The sequence below is a fragment of the Eublepharis macularius genome, chromosome 2 (genome assembly GCF_028583425.1).
Source record: "Eublepharis macularius isolate TG4126 chromosome 2, MPM_Emac_v1.0, whole genome shotgun sequence".
NCBI classification, from domain to species: domain Eukaryota; kingdom Metazoa; phylum Chordata; class Lepidosauria; order Squamata; family Eublepharidae; genus Eublepharis; species Eublepharis macularius.
The window spans coordinates 223,146,527-223,173,126 of NC_072791.1; the positions used below are offsets into that span (position 1 = coordinate 223,146,527).

General features: G+C 45.6%; 1 protein-coding gene across 3 annotated transcripts in view; it reads right to left on the reverse strand.

Annotated features, from left to right (window-relative positions):
- The window catches only part of MYO1B (myosin IB), a 211,803-nt gene that overhangs the window by 39,022 nt on the left and 146,181 nt on the right, over positions 1–26,600 (reverse strand). For all 3 annotated transcript variants that reach the window (XM_054970608.1, XM_054970607.1, XM_054970606.1), the window contains exons 14-18: positions 20,420–20,524; positions 8,729–8,791; positions 3,601–3,801; positions 2,713–2,939; positions 444–644 (exon numbers count right to left, since the gene is read on the reverse strand). In XM_054970608.1, the coding sequence (XP_054826583.1) occupies positions 444–644; positions 2,713–2,939; positions 3,601–3,801; positions 8,729–8,791; positions 20,420–20,524 (797 nt within the window). The remainder of the gene's footprint in view (positions 1–443; positions 645–2,712; positions 2,940–3,600; positions 3,802–8,728; positions 8,792–20,419; positions 20,525–26,600) is intronic.

The window sequence follows — 26,600 nt, forward strand, 5'->3', positions numbered from 1 at the left end:
TCTTTGTCAGATGCATCATCAGGTTTCAAGAACCACAGCTCTCTTCATCAGATGCACAGAGCTGTGGTTTTCGAAAACTGATGATGCATCTGATGTAGAGAACTGTGATTCTCGAAAGCTTATGCTACAGTAAAGTTGGTTAGTCTTAAAGGTGCTACTGGACTCTTTTCTATTTTTGCTACTACAGACTAACACGGCTAACTCCTCTGGATCTAATTTTCCTACTGCTTAAGGAAGCTGGATAGAGTGGTGAGATTGTGCATTCTGCTCTCATCTTTCCTCTGGACTGGAAAAATCCCACCTTCCCAAGTTTATCCATAGTTAAGCAGTATTCTGTCATATCAGCTGCACCATTAACTACTATATTTTGAAGCTGATGAGAACGATGTCAGCACCAATCCCTTTTCATCCTTTAAGATGTCGATACTTGAGAGAATCCTTACCTGGCCGGGCCTCTCCAGTGGGGCCACGTTTGCTTGCACAGCATTTTATACCTCTCTAAACAAGGTTCATACGGCTGCCTGAACGCATATCCTGCCCTCCTGACACGGACGTTTTCCAGGAGACCCAAGTAGCGAACCTGATGACACACCAGAGCCTCGCTGAAGACGTGTGCCGCTTTTTTCTCATTAGGCTTAATGCACCTGCAAGTAAAATAGCCTTTTTAAAAAATACGTTGTACTATTAACTTCTAGCGTGCGATGTTAAGATAATTCCTTGGCCCCACACACACATACTGCCTTTTATAGTTTAAAGCATTAAGTAAAGACACATCGGCGGAGAGTGCCTTCGAGTCACAGCTGGCTTAGGGTGACCCCTGGTGGGGTTTTCATGGCAAGAGACTAACAGAGGTGGTTTGCCATTGCTTGCCTCTACAACCCTGGTCTTCGCTGGAGGTCTCCCATCCAACTGCTAACCAAGACCAACCCTGCTTAGCTTCTGAGATATGAGGAGATCAGGCTCACCTGGGCTATCCAGGTCAAGGCAAAGACATGTTAAGCTGTGCAAATAGATGAACAATTGCAATTTATAATACTAGAGCATCAAAGGAGTATCAAAGTCTCATAGTATCAAAGGAGGTGAAGTAGGAAATATCCACAAGGGTGGTACTTGGCCTGATATAGTGAGAGTAAGATCAGCCCCAGGAGCACTGGCTGCACCTGAATTTTTTGGGCAGAGAATTGGCCCTCTGCCTTAATCAACAGGGTCTGCTGCGTCAGCCCACGGCATGCACAATAGGGGCTCCCTATTCCTGGCTTGGACAGTATGGGGTGGGGGTGGGGGGCTGCTGCAGATCTTATTAAAGATGCTATCGGCTCCTTTTAGTTCCAGAGTTCCGTAATGCTTCTTGGCAAACACAGTGTCAAGTTGCTTCCTAAACAGACGGCTCCCCAACAGTTTCACCGGGGGGGGGGGGGGGGGCAAATTACAAGCACCTTAAAGCAACAGGCTGGTTGCTGTAATCTTAAAAATGATAGAACATCATCTAAGTAACCCCCCTCCCCACCCCCAACCCCCCCCCTCACTCCGGGGTCTTGCTTTAAGTGTCTCTTGTCATTAAAAACTGTTTCAGAACAGCTCCCCCCTGCCTGATAAAATCCTGACTGTTAGGTTTGATTCTACTGCAACTTCTCAGATTTGCTTTCGCCAAGTATCTTTCAATTTGCATAAGCTAATTTCAAATTGACCCGAGCCTGCAAACAGATACAGACCACCTGCCAAGATCGTTCATGGGATAAAAATTCATTCTAAGCTTTAGTCAGATATCATCACAACTGGCCTGAGTCAGCGAGTGAGCTTAATTGACCCGATGCCATTATAGTATTAGCTACTGACTAATTGCAGGTGAGCATGCAACAGAGCGGTTTCATGACCACAGGCTCTCAAGCCACCTATGGCTAAGAAAGCAGCTCCAGCAGTATCAGCAAAATATTCAGGGTTTCATCACCACTGGACTTAATAAAAATTATTAATATATTGTCGAAGGCTTTCACGGCCGGAGAACGATGGTTGTTGTGGATTTTCCGGGCTGTATGGCGGTGGTCTTGGCGTTGTAGTTCCTGACGTTTCGCCAGCAGCTGTGACTGGCATCGTCAGACGTGTAGCACCGAAAGTCAGAGATCTCTCAGTGTCACAGTGTGGAGAGGATGTTGGCAGGTAATTTATATCTACTCAGGAAGGTGGGTTTGGGCTGAGTCATCCTGTAAGAGTTTCCCAGGATGTGGAATGCTAATGGAGGGAGGCTTCACTGTATCCTGAGGAGGTTCTTTTGCTACACCTCTGAAGATGCCAGTCACAACTGCTGGCGAAACGTCAGGAACTACAATGCCAAGACCACGGCCATACAGCCCGGAAAACCCACAACAACCAAAAATTATTAACTCTGAAGTTAAGACACTTTCATCCAACTCAAACAATGACAGATTCCATTCCCATGATGGAGAGAGTCGAGAACACACGCGTTCAATTCTTGCTTTCAGATGTTGAATCTGAAGGAGGGTTCTGTGTAGCCTGCAAACCTCCTTCCAGCATATTGAACTTCGGCTGGAATAAACAAGGCATGGCTTTTTCTTGCAGTATAATGCCCAAGAGCCAAGTATAACAGACCCTCCTGCACTCAGACAAGTTTCCTGGCATCTGTTGGGCCACTTTTCCTTCACCAGACTGAAAGTAATCATTTTCTAAAACTTTGCTGAATTCCTTAGACGTTACCTGATGTAGTTGGGATTTTTGGTTTGTAAGTTCCTCATCAAGGTTGCTACGGACGCCTTGAACTGTGAACCAGCTGTTGGAGGTCTTTTTAAGTTAATCTTGGCAGGGTTTCCTTCTGGGAAGAGTGATTTAATGAGGGGGTGGTTGGCTTTCCACATGGCTTGTGACAGATCACGGTACAGCAGGTCGTTATTTTTGTCAACAAATCCTTCCACCTGATACATCACCTAAAAGGGGCAGATCAGGAATCTCAATAAGCAAAAGCAAATTTCATGATTCAGAGTGGATAATCAATTAGGGGTAAGATAATAATAACTGCTTGCACCCCAAAAATGTTCTTTCTGCACAGTTTCACATAACAACAACAACAACAATGTTCAATTTATATACTGCCCTTCAGACCAACTTAATGCCCACTCGGAGTGGTTTACAAAGTGTGTTGTTGTTATCCTCACGACAATCACCCTGTGAGGTGGGTGGGGCTGAGAGAGCTCTGAGAGAGCTGTGACTAACCCAAGGTCACCCAGCTGGCTTCAAGCGGGGGAGAGGGGAATCAAATCCGGTTCTCCAGTTTAGAGTCCTGCTGCTCATAACCACTACACCAAACTACCATAGGTATCCTTGTTTTGAATGTATCTCAAAAAGAAGCAAGCTTGCGGCTTGTCTTTTCAGCACTATGCCCTGTCTCTTCAGCACAAGTGAAATCAGGAAGGAAAACTGAGCCTTCGTGTGATTCTCATATATTTGTGTATATGTGTGTGCCTCCTTTCCTGGAGTCCTGATTTATACATGTCCCTGGAACTTCAAAAGCAACCACGTTTTCAAGTGTTCAAAGCCGGACTATTCAAAGAGTGCACAAATACAGAGGTCTATATATATATATATTACCTTTCCCGCGTAATGCTGAATTCTGAAGCAACTGTGCGGTAGGGAAGTATCATTCAAGAACCGCGAGCATTTGCTCATCCTGCTTTCGAAGTGCTGGTGTGTGGCGCACACCTGGTTCAACTTTTCCAAGAAGGTGTCATCAGTAACGACCCCCGGTCGCAGGCATTCCTCATCCAGCATGGCCAGAATTCCATTCTGGTGCTGCCGTTGAACAAGAAGGTCAACTCAGTTGGCGTTCGAGCACCATACCCAATAAGAAGTATTCCCAGTACAACAACAAAGTTAAAACCGACGTTAACAAACAAGAACACCAGTCTTAAAAAACGGGCAGGACGTATCCACACAATAAGCCTTAGCACAAGTCCGATTGTTCCTCTTCAGGGTCTTTCACAGGGCTTTTTTTCTGGGAAAAGAGGTGGTGGAACTCAGTGGGTTGCCCTCAGAGAAAATGGTCACATGGCCGGTGGCCCCGCCCCCTGATCTCCAGACAAGGGAGCTTAGATTGCCCTCTGCGCCACACGGAGTGGAGGGCAATCTAAACTCCCCTCTGTCTGGAGATCAGGGGGCGGGGCCACCAGCCATGTGACCATTCTCAAGAGGTTCCGGAACTCCGTTCCACCGCATTCCTACTGAAAAAAAGCCCTGGTCTTTCATATCATTTACTACCTGATCCTTTAATCAGAGATGCCCTGGATAAAACGTGGAAGCTTTTCGTCCAAAGCAGATGCTCCACCCCACAGCTCTTGAATCTTCTTTTTGTTTTTATTTATTTATTTGCAAGGTAAAGAAATAGGCTCGTACTTTTGCCATTTGTGGTCACACAAAGACACATGAACCTGCCTTACACTGAATCAGTAATCAGTCCATCACAGTCAGTATTGTCTACTCAGGGTCTCTAGTAGGAGCATTTCACATCACCTGCTAACTGATCCTTTTAGCTGGAAATGTCAGGAATTGAACCTGGGATCTTCCACTTGCCAAGTACCGCAAAGGCACGGCCCCTCCCCTCAATGAAGCTGCCTTATGTTGAATCAGTTCATCGATCCATCGTGGTCAGTATTGTCTGCTCACACTGGCAGCCGCTATCCAGGGTCTCGGGTGGAGCTCTTCCACCCCACCTACTACCTAATACCCTTTTTTTAAAATAAATTTTCTTTTATTGAAACATTTGTTGCAACAAATAACTTACAAGCAATAAACATCATTACAAATCTGATTAAAAGATCAGTGTACAATACAAAGTTAGTCTTGTATTCTTATTAGTTGTCATAAATATATCCATGTATTTACATTATTATACTATTAGTGTAATAGAAAGAGAGATATCCATTGTTTGTTATAACTTGTAAAATTTTTGATTTAGGTTGCAGATTATTCTCTTCTATGTATTCCAGAAATGGGAGCCATTTTTCAATAAAAAAAGTATTTTCTGTGAAGTGTTCTGCATTTTGTATGTCATTACTTATTTTTTCTAATATAAAATGGTTCCAAACTTTAGAAAACCAAGTCTCAATTGTTGGTAGTCTTTTTGATTTCCATACTGTTGCTATGGCACTCTTAGCTGCTATAAAGAATGAGGCAATAAATTCCTTTCTGGGTTTGGGGATGTGTACATTTTCCCACAGGTCTAAAAAGATCATTTTCGGGTCAAAGGGAAGTTCATAATTAGTGATGTCTTTAATTTTCATTAGTACCTCCTCCCAAAATTGTCTAATTCCTGTACATTCCCACCAGCAATGAGCAAAGGTTCCCTCTTCACCATACTACCTAATACCTTTAAGTTGGAGATGCTGAGAATTGAACCTGGGACCTAGAGGCTCTACCACACAGCCACAGCCCCTCGCAATTAAGTGCTTGTTTAATTCAATATGCTAACCAGAAACAGAAATTTCATCCATCTCATCTTGCACAATGTCATTGGTACGGGCAGGAAAAGCCGCTGGAAGAATGTCAACAGGGAAGGGGAGATCAGAGACTGCATTTAAGGAAACAGTGAACTTTTTGCTCGAAAGAGGATTTTTTCAAATACCCCACCCTACAGGAACAGCAACGGGGAGGAAGTTCTCTCAATGCAGAGAAACTGTTTTAAAAGGAATTTTAGGACATTCCTAGGAGGGGATGTCAACTTGACCCTTAGTTGGTTCATGCTAGGAAGAAACTCTGGGTCTGCCTGAGCATTGATCTCCACAGGTTGAAGTTAAGGTTGCTACATTTCCTCTGGCGCCTTTAGAAACTGCCTGACAAAGATGTAGAGATGGAAAATACTGCATTGGTTGTTCTAGGACTGATCATTGCACAGTTTTCTTACATCCGAGGCAACACCCAAGATGCCTTCCAGGGTGCGGGGGGTAGGGGTGACACTAATGGAAACAAAGGGTCAGAAATTCTTGGCAAAGAAGAGCTAAGAAAACAGAAACTGTGGCCGGCACTGACCTATCCATTCAGCTACAGCCATGTTTAAAGATACATTCAACACAGTTGGCAGGAATTCTACTAACTATCAAAGCTTCTTTACAAGCAAGAGGTTAGAAGGATAGCAAAGAACTGTAAGGGGGAAGAACATTCACATCTGCTCACAGTGCTACAGTTCAGCACACAGCTGATACCTGCCCAGCAAAAAAGGTTAACAAAACCTGGACAACTTGACTACCGCCAGCCTGCTCCTGTTTTAGACTCTGAAAGCTGAAGAGGGGTTTTTTTTTTGCTAAGAAACACTGTCCAACAAAGCTTTACTCTTCAAATAAGCAGTGAAATTATTAGGAGCTAGGGAACAGGGCTTCAAACACTGAATAGTGTGTGTGGTTTGGGAAACAACGCTGAACAGATCTGGCACACAGATAAGAGCCCTTAAAAACGTGTCTACAGATCACAAGTCGCATTACTAGAGGGGAGCCCTCTTTTCACACAAGAGGAGCACTGAGTTTACACACTTTAGATTTCAGGATGAGACCCTCGGGCCATCTCTTAGATTCGTAGGCAAGATAAACTGGGGGCAATCATCTAAGGCAAAGTGCATAGCAAAGCACAGTGGAAACAGATGTGGCCCTTAAACAATGGAAGCTGGCTTTTCTTAAACAACTGGCTTTTCTTAAACAACTGGCTTTTCTTAAACAACTGGCTTTTCTTAAACAAGTGCGCCAAGTAGCAATTGAAACTTGCCCCATTTATTTCCCTCATTTTGAACCTTTGGGAGTTGGGCACCAGAAATCACCCCAGTGCCAATCTCGAAAAAACAAACTTGAACCGGGTCCAGCTCATGTCTCAAACAGGCACCAGATGGCAGGCCGAGAATAGGTAAAGTGGTTACTCTAAGGCAGGGCTTTTTTCAGGGAAAAGAGGTGGTGGAACTCAGTGACTTGCCCTCGGAGAAAATGGTCACATGGCTGGTGGCCCCGCCCCCTGATCTCCAGACAGAGAGGAGTTTAGAGTGCCCTCCGCGCCGCTCAACTCCCCTCTGTCTGGAGATCAGGGGGCGGGGCCACTGGCCATGTGACCATTTTCAAGAGGTGCTGGAACTCCGTTCCCCCGCGTTCCCGCTGAAAAAAAAGCCCTGCGCTAAGGTAACATCCCAGTCTAGCACATTTTTGTCTCACCTTTTCTCCAGTGAGCTGAAGCTGGCCTACATGGCCCTCCCTTTCTCCTTTAATGCCAAGCTAGGACACAATCGGTAGAATCTGCACTGCCGCCTTGAAATAGGCTACAAATCCAATGACGCACTGGATACACAATAGCCAGTCAATGTGCAGAAATGCTGCGTGGCCCAGACACAAAGGCTTTCTTCAAGTAACATCACATGTGGCCTGAAACGCACAGGGGCTGGGCAGCCCCTACCTATTGTACATCCACGTACCTTTTCCCATTTTTTAAACCTGTACTAGCCAAGTGCTACATGAGAATCACACGCTAAAGTTCCCCACGATTTTTAAAGCATTAACAGTGCAATCCTAAGAAGAGTTACACCAGTCTAAGCCCACTGATTTCAATGGGCTTAGACTGGAGTAACGCTTCTTAGGATTGCGCTATAAGACAAGCCCTCCCACAAAAGCACAAAGTTAAGCACGCGCATCTGTAGCCGACTGAAGGCCTCATTCCAGCGGTCAATGTTCTCAAGGAAATAATGGAACACAGAAGAAAGTCAACTGGAACTACCATCTTCAAGTACAAGTACTTGCTGTATCTGAACCACACTTCAACAAACCACTAAGGTCCCTGAGTCTGCGTACAAAACAAAGATCATTAATTGTGGAGCTGAATGCTACCTACTGTTAAAAGTAGTTCTTGTTGAGCGGTTCTGGGTATTTTTTTTTTCATTTATTTTATTTTATTACAACAAACAACAAGCAAAAGTTCACATAAAGAAACAAAAACATTAAAAAAAATGAATGAAAACAGAGGGAGACATACAATTTGGACATTTTACAGAATTTATTTAAGCTCGTTACTTAATAACTTTTGTAATACCCATATCTTAACTAAATATATAACTTCGACTTTACTGCGAAGATATCTGCATTTCCCCCCATACTTCAGCCTATCCTTTGTTGCCAACCTTCTAACTCTAATTTTCAAATCCACAAATCATTAGCTCTGACTTCTCTTTTACATACAGAAAGTCCATGAAAGGTTTCCAGATCTTCACAAAACTGGCTGTCGCTTTGTCCCTCAGCAATTTCGTTAATTTTGCCATTTCCGCCAACTCCAACATCTTCACTAGCCAATCATCTACTGTTGGAAATTTATTCGATTTCCAATATTATGTGTAAATTAATCTTGCAGCCATTGTCATATATCTAATCAAAATTCCAAATTCATTTTCTATTGACATATCCACTAAACTCAATAGGCACACCTCTGGCTTTAATTGTAGGTTACTCTTTAATGTTTTTTGCATTGTTAAATGTATTTGTTTCCAATATTTTTGCAAGACATAAACTGTAGAACTTACTCCAATTCCCTACTCCCTACATAGAATGCAAATGCCAAAAAGGAATCATATTGTGCAATATGTTCCTTGCGGAACTATATAAACCATCACACTTAAGACCTGATTAAATGACAACTACAGAGTAAGGGCATTCCAGAAAAGCACATCATACGGTTCGTATTCAGAACAGTAATGGTGACTTACGTTTTCTATTAGGTCACAAATGATAGCGTTGTTGAAGAATTCAATGTGGGTCCATTCAATGCCCTGTTGAAAGTAAACGGAGGAATAAAACAGAGGCAGAAAACTTTTTAAGGACTGGACGCTCCTAAGCATGCTAAAGCAGAAGTCTGAGAGTTCAATGCAATGCCCCCACATAAGCACACTTGGGATTTTAGTTTTAAAATTTTATTAATCTTAGACGGGCATTATTATTATTAAAGAGAAGAAAATTATTTTCATGTCCCACTCTTATCTCACAACTGGCCGGGAGAACAATGTCCTGTTCTTTTAGCAGCGTGGTTTGATATGTGGAAATAGGCAGCCAAAGCTTTTCATGGCATGGGGGGTACGTAAGATCACCTGGTAAATAATGTCCCATTAAGCCTCTATTGGAGAGACAGAGCTTGGTTTCCTTCAGTCAGCCAGCCACCCTAATGGAGGAGCAATTTCACCATGGACATAACAGTCTCTTTCCTTCCTAATTCCTAGATTTTTAAAAAACTTTAACGTCCAGCCTGCAGAAGAATTCTGATTCATTCACTACTTTGTGACACTTCATTTGGTATGCAAAAAGATATTTACGCTCTACTGGTCTTCAAAAAGATATTTATGTTCTACTGTTAATTTTTTTAAATAAATACTGAGAGTATACTGCTGTCTCATTGTCACTCTTTCGGCAGGCAGTGTCCAAAGAAAATTTAAAGAACACCCCTTGCTACATCTCAGTTCAGCGCTCAGCTTCCCTTACTTGCATTGTAAGTACTTGGGGTTGTACCAGCTCTTTTGTTGTAGGCAGAAGTCGGAACGCCTAACTTTTCTGCTGCATGTGAGAGAAGAGCAAGGTTCAGGTATATATACACAACCTTTTCACTGTAGCAAGAGGTCTATGGCTGATACATTCATGGAGGGATTTGCTTATATATCGAGCCCAATAATCAACTTTCTGGATTACCTTTTCCATCCTCTTTGCCAAGTATAGGAAGAAGAAGATCAGCAACCTTTGGACAACCTTTGGAAGCTACTGGTAAATACTGCAAGTTCCACCATCCCAATTATGGCATGTTTTAGTAAGCTAAACATTTACTTCATTCCTGTCCACAGCCCATCCAACCCCTAATAAAACTCCCCGTAAAGCTTAAAGTGTCAGACTGTGGCTAAATAAGGCACTCACTACAGGGTTCCCTTTAGAAGCAAACACAAGTCCATTGTTTGGAAAAGGAAACTTTACTGCAGAAAAGGTCCATTATAGTCCACTGTCCTGAATAGGAGAATCAGGATGGTACATGATCATTGTTACCAATGAAGAGCAAGCATAAGATACAGAGTAACAATACCCATCTGGATCAGCCTCCCCCCACAGTTCTCAAAACAACATCTCTCAGTCCTGGGAAGCTGCTCTCCTTCAAGGCCAATGCTTGGTGGAACGGTGTTAGACAAAACAGTCTCCTCCGGTGGGAATGCTGCCTGGGAACTGGTGCACCTGGGAAGAGAATACTCAAACACTAGAAGCATTAGAAAATGGAGTCAGTACAGTTTAGATATACACTGGACCTGACATTCTGCCCCCCTTAAAACAAATCCCCCCCTGGCTTATATGGATAGCGAGTATGAAAAGCTTTGGTTAATCTAGGAGCATGAACATGTGCAGAGTTCACCCATTCATCGTAACCAGAATCAAAGTCCTTCCACCTAATGAGGTAAAAAAGCTGATTTCGTTTAAGTTTAGAGTCCAAGATTTGTTGTACTTCATAGTGTGTTTGGTCGTCAATCAACGTGGGAATGGGTGGAGCTCTGACGTGCCATTTGTTGTCGGTGGGAGCTCTTTTTAGAAGACTGACATGGAACGTATCATGCACATGGCGCAGGTTCTTGGGCAGAGTTACAGCAACAGTCACTTTATTTATTATCTTGCGCACAGGAAAAGGTCCTAGGAATTTCAGAGCGAGTTTGCGGCTGGTCTGAGCAAGTCTTAGATTTTTTGTGGAAATATACACATGATCTCCGGGTTGTAATTCCCATTCGGCCGCACGATGGCGGTCTGCGTATTTTTTGTAATCCAGTTTGGCTTTGTCAAGGTGCTTCTTAATAAGATCCCATTGCTGCGCCGCCTCCCCCCACCACGAAGATACATCTGGCGATTTAGAGGAATGGAGAGGGGGGGCATCCAACGGGAAGGGATTGAAGTGAGTCCCGTAGACAATTTTGAAGGGGGCCTCCCCCGTTGAAGCGTGTACACTGTTGTTATAAGAGAACTCGGCCAGAGGGAGAAGGTCCACCCAATTATCTTGTTGAAAATTAATGTAGCAACGAAGAAACTGTTCTAAAATTTGGTTTGTTTTTTCGGATTGCCCGTCGGTTTGTGGGTGGTGGCTTGAACTGATGCCTTGTTCAATATTCAACATTTTCAAAAGCTCCCGCCAGAAGTTGGCAACGAACTGTCCGCCGCGATCCGAAATCACCTTGGACGGAAAAGAATGTAATTTTACGATGTGTTTTAGAAACAAATCTGCTAGTTTTCGAGCGGAGGGTATAGTAGTACAGGGGATAAAATGAGCTTGTTTGGAGAACAGATCTACCACCACTAAAATGCAATTATGTCCTTTTGAGATAGGTAGATCAGTGATAAAGTCCATAGATATTATTTCCCAGGGTCTGTTTGGCGTTTCCAATGGTTGCAGGAGACCCGGAGGCTTCCCTTTTCTGGTTTTGGCGCTGAGGCAAATAGGACAGGAACTAACGTATTGGGAAATGTCTTTGCGCATGCCCGGCCACCAGAATTGTCTTTGGATTAGGTGCAAAGTTTTCAGATACCCATAATGTCCAGCAGTGGGAGCGTCATGACAGCGCTGCAAAACTTCCAGTCTGAGGCTGTCTGGGACATAAAATTTGCTCCCGGCTAGCCAATCCCCTTGTGGGGCTTGGGTTAGTTTGCTTCGCGGAGCCTTATCCCCCTCCTTCTCCACCTCAGTTTTAAGTTTCGATTTCCACTCTTGGTTGGCCGGGAGGGGCTGCTTGGCACGGCTGCGAGTAGTCACCACGCCCCCAAGTTGCGTAGGCGAGAAGACAGTGTCGACAGTCTCCTCCCGTTTGCTCTTATGTTGGGGCATGCGCGATAGGGCGTCTGCCAAAAAGTTAGTTTTGCCTGGGAGATAATTTAGAGTGAAGTTGAATTTGGAAAAGAATTCCGCCCATCGCAATTGCTTGGCATTCAGTCTGCGTGGGCTTCGGAGGGCCTCCAGATTTTTATGATCCGTCCAGACCTCGAAAGGGTATCGCGCCCCCTCCAGCCAATGTCTCCAGTTAGTAAGGGCCGCTTTTACGGCAAAGGCCTCCTTCTCCCACACATTCCAATTCCTTTCCGCCTCCGAAAATTTTCTAGACAAGAAAGCACACGGCCGCAGCCTGCCATCCTCCCCCTTCTGCAGTAAAACCCCCCCTATCGCCGTATCGCTGGCGTCAACCTGTACTATGAAAGGGGAATGTTCGTTTGGGTGGGAGAGGATGGGTTCCGTTACAAATTGCTTTTTTAGACAATCGAAGGCCGTTTGGCAATCGGGGGTCCATTGCAGTTTGGCAGAGGGTTTTTTAGCTTGGTCCCCTTTATCTTTGGTTTTCAGCAAGTCTGTTAAAGGGAGCGTGATTTGGGCGAAATTTGCTATGAAGTCTCTATAGAAGTTGGCAAAACCCAGGAAGGATTGCAGTTCTTTACGGGTGGTGGGTTTCTGCCAGTCCTGGATCGCCTGTATTTTGGCTGGATCCATTTTCAGGCCTTCTTGGGAGATACAATACCCGAGGTAAGTGAGTTCGGTTTTATGGAATTCACATTTGGACAGTTTGATGGGCAGCTTATTCTTCATCAGGGTGGCTAAAACCTTTTGTACCGTTTGAACATGTTCTTCCTCGGTGTCTGAGTAAATTAACACATCATCAAGGTACACTACCACCCCTTTGTACAGAAATTCGTGTAGAACTTCGTTTATCATGGACATGAATACGGACGGGGCTCCCGTCAAACCAAAAGGCATAACTAAGTATTCATATTGTCCGAGGGGCGTATTGAAAGCGGTTTTCCACTCATCCCCTGCCTTGATACGAACGTGGAAGTAAGCATCTTTTAGATCTAATTTCGTAAAGATCTTACCTTGGGCCACGACGTTGAGAAGGTCTCGGATGAGCGGTATAGGATAGGCGTTGTTGGTGGACACTGCATTCAAGCCTCGGAAATCTGTGCACAGTCGAAGTCCCCCGTCCTTCTTTTTCACGAAGAGGACTGGCGCGGCGTGGGGGCTAGCGGCTGGGCGGATGAACCCTCGTTGGAGGTTGGTGTCGATGAATTTCCGGAGCTCTTCGCGTTCATGGAGACTCATGGGATAAAGTCGTCCTTTGGGTAGTGAGGCTCCGGGTAAAATTTCTACCGCACAGTCCGTTCGTCGGTGCGGGGGTAGAGTATCTGCTTCCTCTTCAGAGAAAGCATTTAGAAAAGGCCAGTACGGTTCGGGTATTTGGTTGACTTCTTCTTGGGTGAGAAGGGCCTTTTCTTTATGAGTCGGATCTTCGCCCCAGTTTTGATTCCAACGGTGATTTTTGCAGTTGGTATGACTGAAGGTAATACATCCTTGTGCCCAGTCTATGTAGGGATTGTGATCACACAGCCATTTGCTGCCTAAAATTAACGGGTACTTGGCAGTCGAGCTGATGACAAAGGACCTCTTCTCCCAATGTTGTCCCATGCCTGTGATCACTGGGATGGTTTCAGTTGTTACAGGATTCATGTTGGTACCATCCATTTGCTCAAAGATTACTGGGTTTTGTAGATCCCGGGTAGGTAGGACTAGTCCATTGACTAGAGCAGGGGCAATGATGTCTCTTGAGCAGCCCGAGTCAATAAGAGCTTGCACCCGAATATGCATCTTCCTCTCTGGGTTGATTAGAGTCACTGGCATGAATAAGATGGACCCAGGCGGCCGGTTCCGTGCAGGGACGGGCTTAGGACGGATCTGTCGTTTGGGTCCTTTCACGACAGATCCATTTCGTTTCCCGACTGGGGACTTTCTGGATTAGCTTCTGCGGTTGGGGAAGCGGGATCGTATTCCATGACTTCTTCCGCTTCCAGCCCTCTCTCCGAGGCTGGCCTTTGGGAAGCGCCGCGGCCTCTATTTGCTCGGGGTGCTGGAGTCGGGCGTTGGAGCGTAGGAAACGGAGCAAGGGTTGGACGCCGTAATTGGAGCGGAGGTCTTTGCACAGGCCGGTAAGGGCATTGTGCTGCAAAGTGACCAGCTTGTCCGCATTGCAAACACAGCCCTTGTTGCCATCTAGCATCTCTCGCTCCACGGGTGGCGTAGCTAGCTCCCCGTGTTCCCCTTTGTAAGGTCAATGGCCTTCTTTGTCCCGTTTGTTGTTGTTGTTCAACCAAACGGACTTCCAACATGCGATTTTCTACTTCGCAAACAAGTTGGATCCACCCTAACAACGTGGGGGGATTGTCTTGCATGAGGGCTCGGTCCAAAAGTCTCGGGTTAAGGCCTTGTTTGAACAGAATAATTTTGGTGGACTCCTCACACCTAGGGCACTTGGCTGCTAATTGCCGGAATTTTGTGACATAGTCTCTTGCTGACATGCTGCCTTGTTTGATGGCTTGCAACTCTGTTCGGGCCCGGGTTTCTTCTAAGGGATCTTCATACTGCGCTCGGATAGCATCCACTAACCCCTGAAGAGTATCGAGTTCTGGGGCCCCAACATTGTATAGTCCCACATACCAGTCTGCTGCTTTGCCCTGTAAACGAGATCCAAGATGTTCGATTTGACTGGCCTCACTGCCGAAAAGGTGCCCCCACCGGTTGAAAAACTGTACCACTTGGACTAGGAAAAATCCCAATTTGGATGGATCCCCATCGAAGGTGGCTTCCAGCTTCACCCAACCCATCGGGAGTTCCTGTCTCGGAGCAGGCGCTGGGTAAAAGTCCATCGGCAGTCTTAGTTGCGCCTGAGGAACAGGAGGAGGTAACTGGAGTCTCGGTCGGGGCAACGGTGCCTGCTGTACGGGTGGCGGTTGAACTTGCGGTGCCGGCTGGGGTTGGGCTGGTTGTGCGGGCGGAGGTTGCCGTGGTTGCTGTGTCGGGGTTGGTCTTGGTTGGGCCGGAGGCTGTAGTGGCAGGCGAGCAGGAGGCGGCAGTCTCGGTCTGGCCGGTAACACGGGAGGCGTTAGTGGCAGCTGTCGAGGTGGAGGAGGTTGGTGTGGGAGAGTGGAAATCGGCCGCTGAGGAGGGGGTTGAAGGTGTCGTAGTGGTGCAGGCCGTCCCGGTTGGTTCGGGGGTGGTAAAACTGGCTGGTCCTGGGGCTGCTGCAATAATATGAGCTGCGGTCGAGGTGAGAGAGGCCGCAGCGGCGAGGGTTGAACCGGTGGAAGGCCGCGCGGGCTTGCCCCTCCGGGTGTTGTTAATCTGGGAAGCAGCGGCTGGCCTCTTGGCGCTGTTAGACCGTCCCCCGTAGGTTGCCCGGCGGGGACAATGTCTCGCGGTTGACGAGGGGCTCCCTCCTCAGAGGGAGCCGCGTGTGCTCCCTCTTGGTCCGGCCGGACCGTTATAGAAGAAGTAAGAGGGGGTCTCACCGGTGTATCACTGGGCTTTTCTTCCCCTTCCGTAGGCCTCTCAGCGGGAGTCCCGTCTGGCGGCACATCTCCTGCCTGGTTAGGAAGTTCGGTGGGGGTCTCTCCGGGTGGCTCAACCGGGTCTCCCTTGCCCGGTGGAATTTCCTGCTGTGCGGGAAGTTCCTTGGGTTGCTCTCCCGTCTCGCCCGGATGGGTGTCCCCTTCGCCGGTAGGTAACGGCCGCTGCTGGACATTCTCCATCGGGTAGGAGATAACACTTTGAAGGGTAGCTATCTGTACCGCCATCTCTTCAGCGGACAGTCTTTCCCCTGCTCCCATTGCCGAAATTAAATGGATGGCATGGGCCAAACTTTCTTCCATATCCATCAGTTTAGCTTCTAGCTGTTGCATTCGACTTGCCCCCGGTTGCTCGCTTATGGAAGCTTCATTCGTTGCACTCACCGGGGACAAGGGGCCCCAAGGAGGAGGGTCCCCTTGGACGACTCTCGATCTCGCAGCTAGGATTCCCTTGGCCATACCCGTCACGGCCGAGATGCTGGTATCCACCGCATAGGTGCGACCTTGTATCTGCTCCCAACTTTGTTCAGGGACCTCCGTTGGCTCTTTCCACGAAACAAGTTCGGAGTAATCCCAACTCAGGGCGCCGCGGCGAGACGTGTCCCCCTCCGCCTGTTCGGACGTCCTGTTCCAATATCGCCATGGTTGGCTGCTGTCTAGCTCCGGGACGGTTCCTAGGCTTCGGCGCCCTTCCATCGAAACTAGTGGATGGAGTCCACCTGCCCGACGCTCTCTGGTTTCTCGGGGTCTGGCTCCCCACTCCGACGGGGTGGGTACCGAAATCAAAGGGAGAGCAGTCGCTTTCGGCCTTGCCCCGAGGTTGGCTTCGGTCTCGGCCCGAGTACTGAGGTCGATGAGAGGCGGGGTGGAAGTGGAGGCTCCGGTTCCGTTCCCGGCTGCTCCCAGCTCCTGGGAGTCTTGGGCTTGCACGGGTTGCTCAGGTTGATTGTCGGGAGACGCATACGGATCAAACAAAGGATCCCTGTCCGGGACAACCTTGGATTCCGCTGGGCCCGACTCAGACATGATTGGTAACAAAATGTCAGACTGTGGCTAAATAAGGCACTCACTACAGGGTTCCCTTTAGAAGCAAACACAAGTCCATTGTTTGGAAAAGGAAACTTTACTGCAGAAAAGGTCCATTATAGTCCACTGTCCTGAATAGGAGAATCAGGATGGTACATGATCATTGTTACCAATGAAGAGCAAGCATAAGATACAGAGTAACAATACCCATCTGGATCAGCCTCCCCCCACAGTTCTCAAAACAACATCTCTCAGTCCTGGGAAGCTGCTCTCCTTCAAGGCCAATGCTTGGTGGAACGGTGTTAGACAAAACAGTCTCCTCCGGTGGGAATGCTGCCTGGGAACTGGTGCACCTGGGAAGAGAATACTCAAACACTAGAAGCATTAGAAAATGGAGTCAGTACAGTTTAGATATACACTGGACCTGACATAAAGGATAGTTTTTTGTTCTATCCGTTCTGATAGCAATTCTCCTAGGAACATTAGCCTGCTCAGCTGTTAGCTGTGCTGCTTAACCAGAACCAGAACAACAGTCATGTAAAGATGGCAGTCAAAGCAGACTTCATATACACGTATTATCATAAAGGGAGTGACTTAAAAGCATCTCAGTGGACTGAGGGTGTCCTTAATTGCTAAGGACATGTTAGGCTTTTTTTAAAGTACTGACCCCTCTCCACAGCATCACAATTATATCTGCATCTTTAGCATTTTGTCAAAAATGCAGCAACCACTAAACCTCGCCAGCGTGAAATGAGCATCCTTGAAAGGCAGCCAGGCTTGCTTTTCCATTCCGTTCTCCATCTGTGTCAATTTCCCATGCACTTGAGTGAAACACAGCCAAATCCTTCCAATGCAAAGCTGAGGGTCAACCATGCTTTGCACAACTGTGCAGAACTTATAAGGGGAAACAACATTGCTTCTGTGCAGGAGGAAGGCTTCCCATTCTTTGGTCTAAATTTCATTGGGGGGGGGCCTGCTAAATGTAAGTGATGCTCTCAGAATAGAGTCCAAGTGTCCAGAATCAACCCCAAGTGACAGTAAAAGCGGTAAAGATGGACAGTAAAAGCAGACCTTATATACACATATACAATGGCACCAGCACACAGACTTCAATACACAAGCGATATCTCCCTGTCCCTGAGCTATCTTGGTGTGGGTTTGCCTCTAGTCTGCTGAGCCAGGGAATCAAGTAGCAGTAGAGGACCGGGGAAATTAAACAGGAGCCTTGCGGCACCCTAAAGATTCCCAAGGACTTAACAGACACACGTTCCCAAGAGCGGAAGAGGCTCGTCTTCCAAAACAAGGCTCCACACTTGCTGAACAGCATCACAGGATGCAAGCCATTGTCTTTTAAGCTTCCACTGAGCTAGAACAGAAAAATAATTATTTTCTCCATCCAAATCTGACGAATTCTCGTGGAGGGGGGCAGCTGGGGAGGCAGTCAAGAAGTTGCCCCAGCACCTTACACCTCTGCTCCAGTCCTGTTAGCGCCACTTCTGGCACTTGTGCCAACCACTCCCTAGATGATTCTTATCATGACAACACTAAACATTGGATCGCAGCTAAGTCTTGGTGTTGGATCAACAGGAGTCTTGCCACAACTGCTTTGCATCAGCATGGTGTAGCAGTCAGAGTGTCTGGCTAGCATCAGGGAGAGCCAGGTTCGAATCCCTACTCTGCCATGAAAGTACACTAGATGGCCTCGAGTCAGTCATTCCCCCTCACAGGGTTGATGTGGGGATAATGGAGGAGCGGAGAAAGATGTAAGCCACTCTGGGTCTCCGTTGGGGATAAAAGAGGAGTTCAAATACCTAATTAAACAAACTTGGATCCATTCCAATTTGGATGTGATGAGAATGGAGAAAAACATAGAATATGGTGACCATCAAAAACATGGCCCGAACATTAACATTTCATAATGCTTAGGTGGACATGTAACATGGTGAGCCATAGTCTAAAACGTGCAAAGGATGTTTGGGCGTGGTTTGGAACTTTGCTTTTCATTTCCAACTGTGTCGCTCCTCATTGATCTGGAAGGACTCAGGACTGCTAGTCTTTGCACAATACCTTGTATAAGAATTCATGAAAAGACCTATGGAGTTATAGCCCTACTGTTCAATGTATATGGATGTATCTTCCCTTACAAATCTGTGATGATTATGGAATGAATGTAAGGGTATGAATTCACAATGTGTATGAATTTTCACTATTTACAGCACTTGCACTTTGAATATACCTTTTGTAAATTTACTGTTGAGTATTGCATTTTACTTCCCGTGGACTTGGTCCTTTGTTGTAGCTGTGATAGTCTAAAACATGCCTGATTACCATACTAAATAGAGTGGAATCGTTGCAATATCAAAATACGAATGCAATGTAGCATCAACAGGTCTGCATAAAATGCATGCTCCATGTGGACCCAATGTTTGCTGAACAGTCATTTCACAAAGCACAGTGATTACAGATTGGATGTTAGATGGGACTTATCACAACTAGTGTAATGCTGTGGCTACTGTATTTATGGGCCATGAACATGGCATTCTCAAGGTTCGACTGCCCTGCTCAGCTGCGGAGCTCACAGATGATCTCGAGTTATTTTTTCAACCAAATCTATGGCATGGGATGCTACGACTGTGCAAAAAGGAAAAGTGAAACACAAAGTTAAAAAAATAAAAATAAACACAGATTATCTGAACACAGATGAAGCTGCCTTATACACTGTCATACCACTGGTCCATCAAGGTCAATCCTGCCCACTCAGATAGTTTTGCCTACTCAAAATGAAACACATCCTAAGGACCTAACATAAAGGCAGGAAACCTTAGGATCAAGGACTTGGTTTGAGACATTCGGGAACACACGAACAAAATATGCTGATTCTGAAGAGCAGGCGACATCCGCCATGCCTGTCGTTCTCATCTTGACCCTGTAGAACTGTATTACACTTCTCTTCCGTTTCATTTGGCACCCTGTCATCTACTATGTATTTAGTTTCAGGGCTAGTAGTACTCATTCTTCATTAACAGTTTATCAAACGTGACTCGATCATCACAACTGGCAAGGAGAAACGTTAAAAGCTTTCAAGCCACCTTGTTAAAAGGCAACAAGAATACCAGGCTGCATGGAAAGTATCAAGTCTGGGTGAATCTTGAAGGACTGTCTTCACATCCAGCAACCTTCAGCAGGAACATGTCTTTAGTGACATTAGATAGCTTGAGACCATGAGTTTTCCTCTCTACTGCCCTGCAGGCTGTACTTTTCTAGGCGTGTGAGAACATACACGAACACACACTGAAGGTAAGATGGCACCACCTCTACAGATGGCCAAGTGAAAGACTCCACTCTCCTCTGCCCCAGGCTTCTGAGTTGGACTGAAATCAGGAGATGACACTTATTGTTTACATGCCCAAGCTTGTTTGTAGGTGCTGTAGAATAGTGGTTACCCTGACCCGGATAGTCCAGGAGAGCCCCATCTCATCAGATCTCAGAAGCTAAGCAGGGTAGGTCTGGGTTAGTAACTGGATGGGAAACCTCCAGCAAAAACCAAGGTTGCAGAGGCAGGCAATGGCAAACCACCTCTGCTGGTCCCTTGCCATGAAACCCCCACCAGGGTTGCTGTAAGTCAGTTATGACTTGAGGGCACTCTCCGTCATCCGAATAGTGGTTGGGCTGCAAATCTGCACTCTGCTGGTTTGAATCGCACTCCTGCCATAAACTCAGCGGGAGGTCATGGGTCAGCCCCTCCTTCCAGCCCCAGCTGTACCGCAGGGAGAGCAACACTGACTTTATTCACCGCTCTGAGGCACTAGTCCCTTTAGCAGAGCTGTACGTAAGCACATTTGCTATTATTATTTATTATTTTATTTACATTGTTGTGTGCCTTGACCTTTGTCTTAGGAACCCTAAAGACTCACTGGGCAGAAAGGTGGCCATAAATGTTCTAAATAAATGTATATAAATAACTGGGGGGGAAAGTGTATTACCTCTCGAATGTACTCCTCTTGCTCTTCCTTCAACGTCAGCTCAATGAAGATCTGTTGCAGTTTCTCATTGCAGTAATTAATGATGAACTGCTCAAAACTGTTATCCTGCAAAATGAGTAAAGGGGAAGAGTAGCAGTGATCATGCACAGGACTCAAAATAAATGTTATTTGTTTATTTAAAACACTGACACTCCACACTGTTGGCACTGGCAACACAGGTCTCCACAGTTTGGAAGGAGGTTTTGCCATTTACGTTTCTCGTGGATTTAAAGTTTACACACCCACCCCAGGGATAGCTGTTGTAACTGAAGACCATCGGGCTTCAATCACTCTTTGCATGCGGTGTTTAGTTCAAAGGCTCTTTTTGCCCACTTTGAGGAAAAACCAAAATACCCCTGAAGCCTGTCCAGCACAAGAAACCCAACGGGCCACAAACAAAACAGGGCAGGCTGGGTCGCAGCATATGCCACTATGCCAATGACTGGAAGTCAGCGATTATATAGATTACTCGCTGCTGAACTCACAGTCACAAGCAGGGCTTTTTTCCAGCAGGAACGCGGTGGAACGGAGTTCCGGAACCTCTTGAAAATGGTCACATGGCTGGTGGCCCCGCCCCCTGATCTCCAGACAGAGGGGAGTTGAGATTGCCCTCCGTGCCGCTCCAGCAGCGCGGAGGGCAATCTCAACTCCCCTCTGTCTGGAGATCAGGGGGCGGGGCCACCAGCCATGTGACCATTTTCTCCGAGGGCAACCCACTGAGTTCCACCACCTCTTTTCCCAGAAAAAAGCCCTGGTCACAAGCATCACACAACCCTGGAGGGAGGTTTCCCTTCCTGGCCAGGTTTCTCATATCATAAGGGATTTCCTGTTTAATTGATGTTTAAGTGGCGGTTGAAAAAACTTCAAGCCCAGCTATCATATTTCATGAGTCAAAGCTCACTTTGACAGATAGAAAGAAGAATGAAGGTCCCTCAGTCTTTTTATGTGGATGGGTGAGGTTTTGCAAAGAAGGGCCAGGATGCAATGAAAATCATCATCAGCTTGATTAGAGCGAGGAGATACGCATGGAGGTGGGAAAGGCAGAAAATTAGCATCTGTAATAAGACAAGAATCCAACATCCCACTAGCTGGTTGTGATTATTTCATAGTTATTTCTCGGTAGATTAAATGTGACCTTTTCAAATCAAATGGCAGAGTTTTTTTTTTTTAATTTAAACTTTTATTTTGCAAAATTAATCGTAGCTTCTATCACATAAATATAAGTCTACAACAAGTTAATACACACCTGTAGCACCATGATATAATTACAGTAAATAGAAGGATCTCAGCGACAACAGTAAGAACTACTAAGAGTTATTTTGGACACAACCGTTCACGCTGAAGTTTAACTACAAAGAGAGGAAACTATGGTGTTGCTTGCACAGATTTGACTAAGTGTGGCTTTACTGTTGTTTGACTCAACATTTAACAGTGCAGTCCTATGCAGAGTTACTCCAGTCTAAGTCAATTGAAGTCAATGGGCTTAGACTGGAGTAACTCTCTATAGGATTGCAATCTAAATCAGCGTATAGAAAGAAGTCAGCCATCTTTCTTGGCAGTTGGAGGTACAGGTAGGGTTCTCCATTCTCTTCAAGTAGGGTGACATTTTATCTTCTCCCATATTCTATTGTACCAATAGTGTGAATAGATGGAACTTTTCCCCCCTTCCATTTTTGTGTGTTGCCATGGATTTTAATGGAAGTAAGACAGAACCCTAAAACAGCAGAGTTCTGTGGAGGTCAAGAGTTGCACTGTGGTTTTAACCTTCACATCGCACTCATTCAGCCAGTTGTCCACTTACCCTCAGGCACCACACCTCCCAACACACAGAATTGTCCTTTCTAAATTTCTCTTTATTTGTCTATCCTCTTTTATAGCTGTCTTCCGCCAGCAGGCGAAGCCTTTTTGTTTGGTTTGGTGTTCCCTCAGTGATCTTTCCTTTGTTAACAATGTTTTAAATATGTGAATTGTTGTTTTTATGTCTTGGTATGTATTTTAGCTCTGGTTTTAATTGTTTTAATGGCGTGTTGTTGTTTTGGTTGGTTTTAATGGTTTTTAAATGTGATTTTATTATGTATATTTTCACAAGGGCCTTGGTGAGCCTTATGAGGGCAGAAAGAGGGAATATAAATTTTGTTAAATAAATTTTAAAAATAAATAAAAATATTGCTCAATCATCCAAGAAAACAGGGTTCTAACAGGCACCGAAATCTCAGAATTCTTACATCATTGCCCTTTTCTGACAGGAAAGAAAAGCAAGCTAGCAATGAAAAGCGTTTTGAATGAGAAGCCCAGTGACTGAATCCTTCAGCAAATAAACCTGAAGAGCTCATATGACAGATACTAGATAAAGCTAAATACTCCTAGCATAGCGGCCCCAGGGAGAACCAAATTAACCCGACATTTCTTCTTGATTGTAACTGTGATGCACGTCTCATTCTCAAGCTCGGTAGATCAACCAAGTGCTCTTTAAAGGACATCTGAATAATATTCAAAGCAAAATTTGGAAATGAATGCATTAGCTAGATTAATAGAGCCCTCTAAATCAGAAGAGCAAGTGTTACTATTTGATGAGCTATTTCATAATGAATTAATGCAGGCATGATAAGTGAAACATTAAGAACGGATTCAGTTTCCCTCTTGAAGGACTGCACGGGGCTGGGTCACGTGTGTTCAGTTTTGGAAATACTGTACATACAAAGAGGCACTGAGCTTGAACGCTGCCTCTACTGCACATGTACGCGCAGATCTGATTCTTACAAGCTTTATGCGTGCAAAGAAAAGGGACTGTGGGAATCCAAAGACCTGGTGATTCAAAGTACATTTGAACTATGCATCACAGTCCACACTGTATATGGAGGCCCACTGCCCAATAATGAGTATCTTCATAAGATGGTATCTCTAGTAATAGACTTGCTTCATTTATGGGAGAGGCTAAACTAGACCAACAGGGGCAGCTGTACGGATCTGTTCACATGCCTTCCCCCCATTCATATGCAAAAGCAATGGGGAGGACTTCACTTTTATACTTCACTTTTATGGTGTAGTGGTTAAGAGCACGGGGCTCTAATCTGGAGAGCCGGGTTTGATTCCCCACTCCTCCACAAAGCCAGCTGGGTGACCTTGGGCGAGTCACAGTTCTCTTGAGCTCTCTTAGCCCCACCCACCTCACAGGGTGATTGTTGTGGGGTAATAATAACACTTTGTAAACTGCTCTGAGTGGGCATTAAGTTGTCCTGAAGGGCGGTATATAAATCGAATGTTATTATTATTAATGTTATTATTATACGCAAGAGAGCACATGGATGAGGGAAACGAAAGTCTTTCCCCCTCACCCTGAGCTCCCTTATCACAAGCACCGTGACCAACCCGAAGCATGGCCCCAGCACAGGAGACGGGGCCCGTGTGGGGAATGGGGAAATGCTTTCACACCGTGAGGCAGGGAGGCATCAGCGTCAGGGCGGAGCCCCACTTTCCTTTTCATGTAAAAAACTGGCTCCTCCTCTTCCATTGTTTTTCAAATGGCTAAGAAGCAATTTTGTTATTTTAATTCGTATTAATTTTTTTTTTGTTAGATGCTCTGATTAGGAGGCATGGAAATCTTCCAGACAGATAAAGGGAGCCTCCTTACCCACTCGGCTTTCAGGGAAGGCTGCTCCAGAGAGCTTTTGGGGTATCCTGGGCAAAAGGCACAAACCCGGGCAAGCCTGCTTTGGGGCGGGGGGGGGGGGGGAGAACAGACTTTAGACTGCTCTTTAGACCTGTTGTTTTCATGTTTTATGAGATTTACATTTTTTATAGTCCACCTGTCTCACTGACACTCAAGGCAGATTACACCATGTAAGTCAATACAATCAATAGTATTGTTTTTACGTTGTTATTATCTGCCCTGGGACCTGAGATACATGGGAGAAAGGCAGGTATGGAACTATTAAAAAAATAAAATGTGTACATGGACAGGAAATACTCATGTGCACAGTTCCGTTGATCTGCCAAAAGGAACAATTCTTTAACAATCAGCCAGAACATGGCGGGCTCTACAACAAGCCAGTGTTTCAGAAGGAAGATGGGGGGGGGGTGGCATTCTTCACTCTTGCCTGCAAGTCACCTGTCTGTCATCCCCCCACCCCCACCCCTTGGTGGCTGGAGGGGTTAATCCACCTGACCTCCATGTTCCTTCCATCTTCTTTAAAACCAACACATCAAATCAGATGCGATACTGCACAAACGTTCACAAAACTCCTGCTTCTCACAAGCATCTGGTCACTATTTCTCAGCGTCCGTTGCCACGGTAAGCAAAATGGTGTCCGGAGACTCGCAAAAGGAAGTAATTTCACAAGAGTTTTGAAACCCCTAGAAGGTACATGCAGCTTCCAGTGAGATGCTTTAGGCTGTTCCTGCAATGGGCAAGGGGTTGGACTAGATGGTCTGTAAGGCCTCTTCCAATTCTATGATTCTGTGATATATCTTTAAAAAAGAGGTCAGCAAGGTTTTTCCTGCTGAGACTGGTGGAGGCAGCAGCGGCAGTCGAGGGCAGAGGAGGAGGGGAAGGAGACCCCAGCACTGGGTCACTGCACCGTCACCGGGTCAGGAATGAAGAACTGCTAGCACTTGCTGAGCTTTTAAAGCCCGTTCACACTCGGCACTTCCTTGATTCAAGGAGGAGAGGTCCCTCAATGGCTACTAGCCACCCGGTGCCAGGTGGCAGGAGAGGCCCTTGGCAGCTGGTGACCAAGCTGAAGGAGAGGCCTTCAGGGCAACCGGTTACCCGCTATGTGGCGCAGGATGCCAGACGAAACGGGCCACTGGTCTGATCCATCAGGACTCTTCTTATGTGCTTAAAACAGCCATGCAGAAAGTTAACGCCTGCCTTCCCAATGAACTGAAATAAGCAGGCTTATGCAAGTACCAACTCCAAAGTTCAATCATACAGCTCCCCCAACACACGGCTTTCAAAATAGCTTTTAAACCTCTTTCCTGTCCTCTTTTTATGCCTGCCCGCCATTTTATTCCCCCTTTGTCTCAGCTTATACCAGCCTCTGAGCCCCCTGTACGCACGGCATACAGTTCCGGTTGGCACCGACAATTTAAGTTATTATCTTGGAGAGAACAAACAATTGCCAATGCCGCAACTCAAACAACAATGAGTAATTAGCTCCTAGGGGAAACCTCGTAAACGTCTCCTGGTTATAAGGCAGGAAGAAATCATCGCTTATTACTGCACGTATGAGTGCCATCAGCTCAACTTCTTCAGTAATGAATTCTGCTACGTTCTTTATTAGAATCATCGCATAAAACATCAGCACTCAATTCAAGCTAGTAACAGAACCAACTTTAACGGGGGTTTCTCTTGCTGAAAGAGGACTTTGTGGAGAAAGTCCAGTTTCAGGGCTTGCCTTTCTAGAGAAAGGCAGAACAGAAGTTTAAAAAGTAAAATAAATACTTAAAACGCTTTGGCTTAACAATGCAGAGGAGTTAGCCGTGTTAGTCTGTAGCAGCAAAATCAAAAAGAGTCCAGTAGCACCTTTAAGACTAACCAATTTTATTGTAGCATAAGCTTTTGAGAATCACAGTTCTCTTCGTCAGATGCATGGAGGGTTTCTTTTTTCCCTCCATGCATCTGACGAAGAGAACTGTGATTCTGGAAAGCTTATGCTACAATAAAGTTGGTTAGTCTTAAAGGTGCTACTGGACTCTTTTTGATTTGGCTTAACAACACTTTTTAAAAGCTTTAATGAGGAAATGTACTTGACATCTGCGGCATTCCACTGGATCTCAAAACAATTGTACCACATGTGCACCCATATTCCACATAATTTCAGTCCTTACAGTGGATCCATACAGCAACGAGTTTTGAGAAGAGAGCGAAAGTAGCTCGCAAGCATTTTCTTGATTTTTAAATTGTATTTGTGCAAGCTATTAGTCAGTATGCAAACTTGATGTTATTAGATGCTTACCTGAAAAGTCACGTAAAGAGCTACACGTGTGTTACACAAGTATACCTATACTCATCTGGGAGTTATAATGGAAAAGCAGGATAAAAATTTAACAACTGTAGCTTCCTGTTTTGTGTCAAGCCAACAGAGTTTGACTGCAAATGGCTCTAAGGGTGTAAAAGCAAATTATGTGTATGTCAACGTTT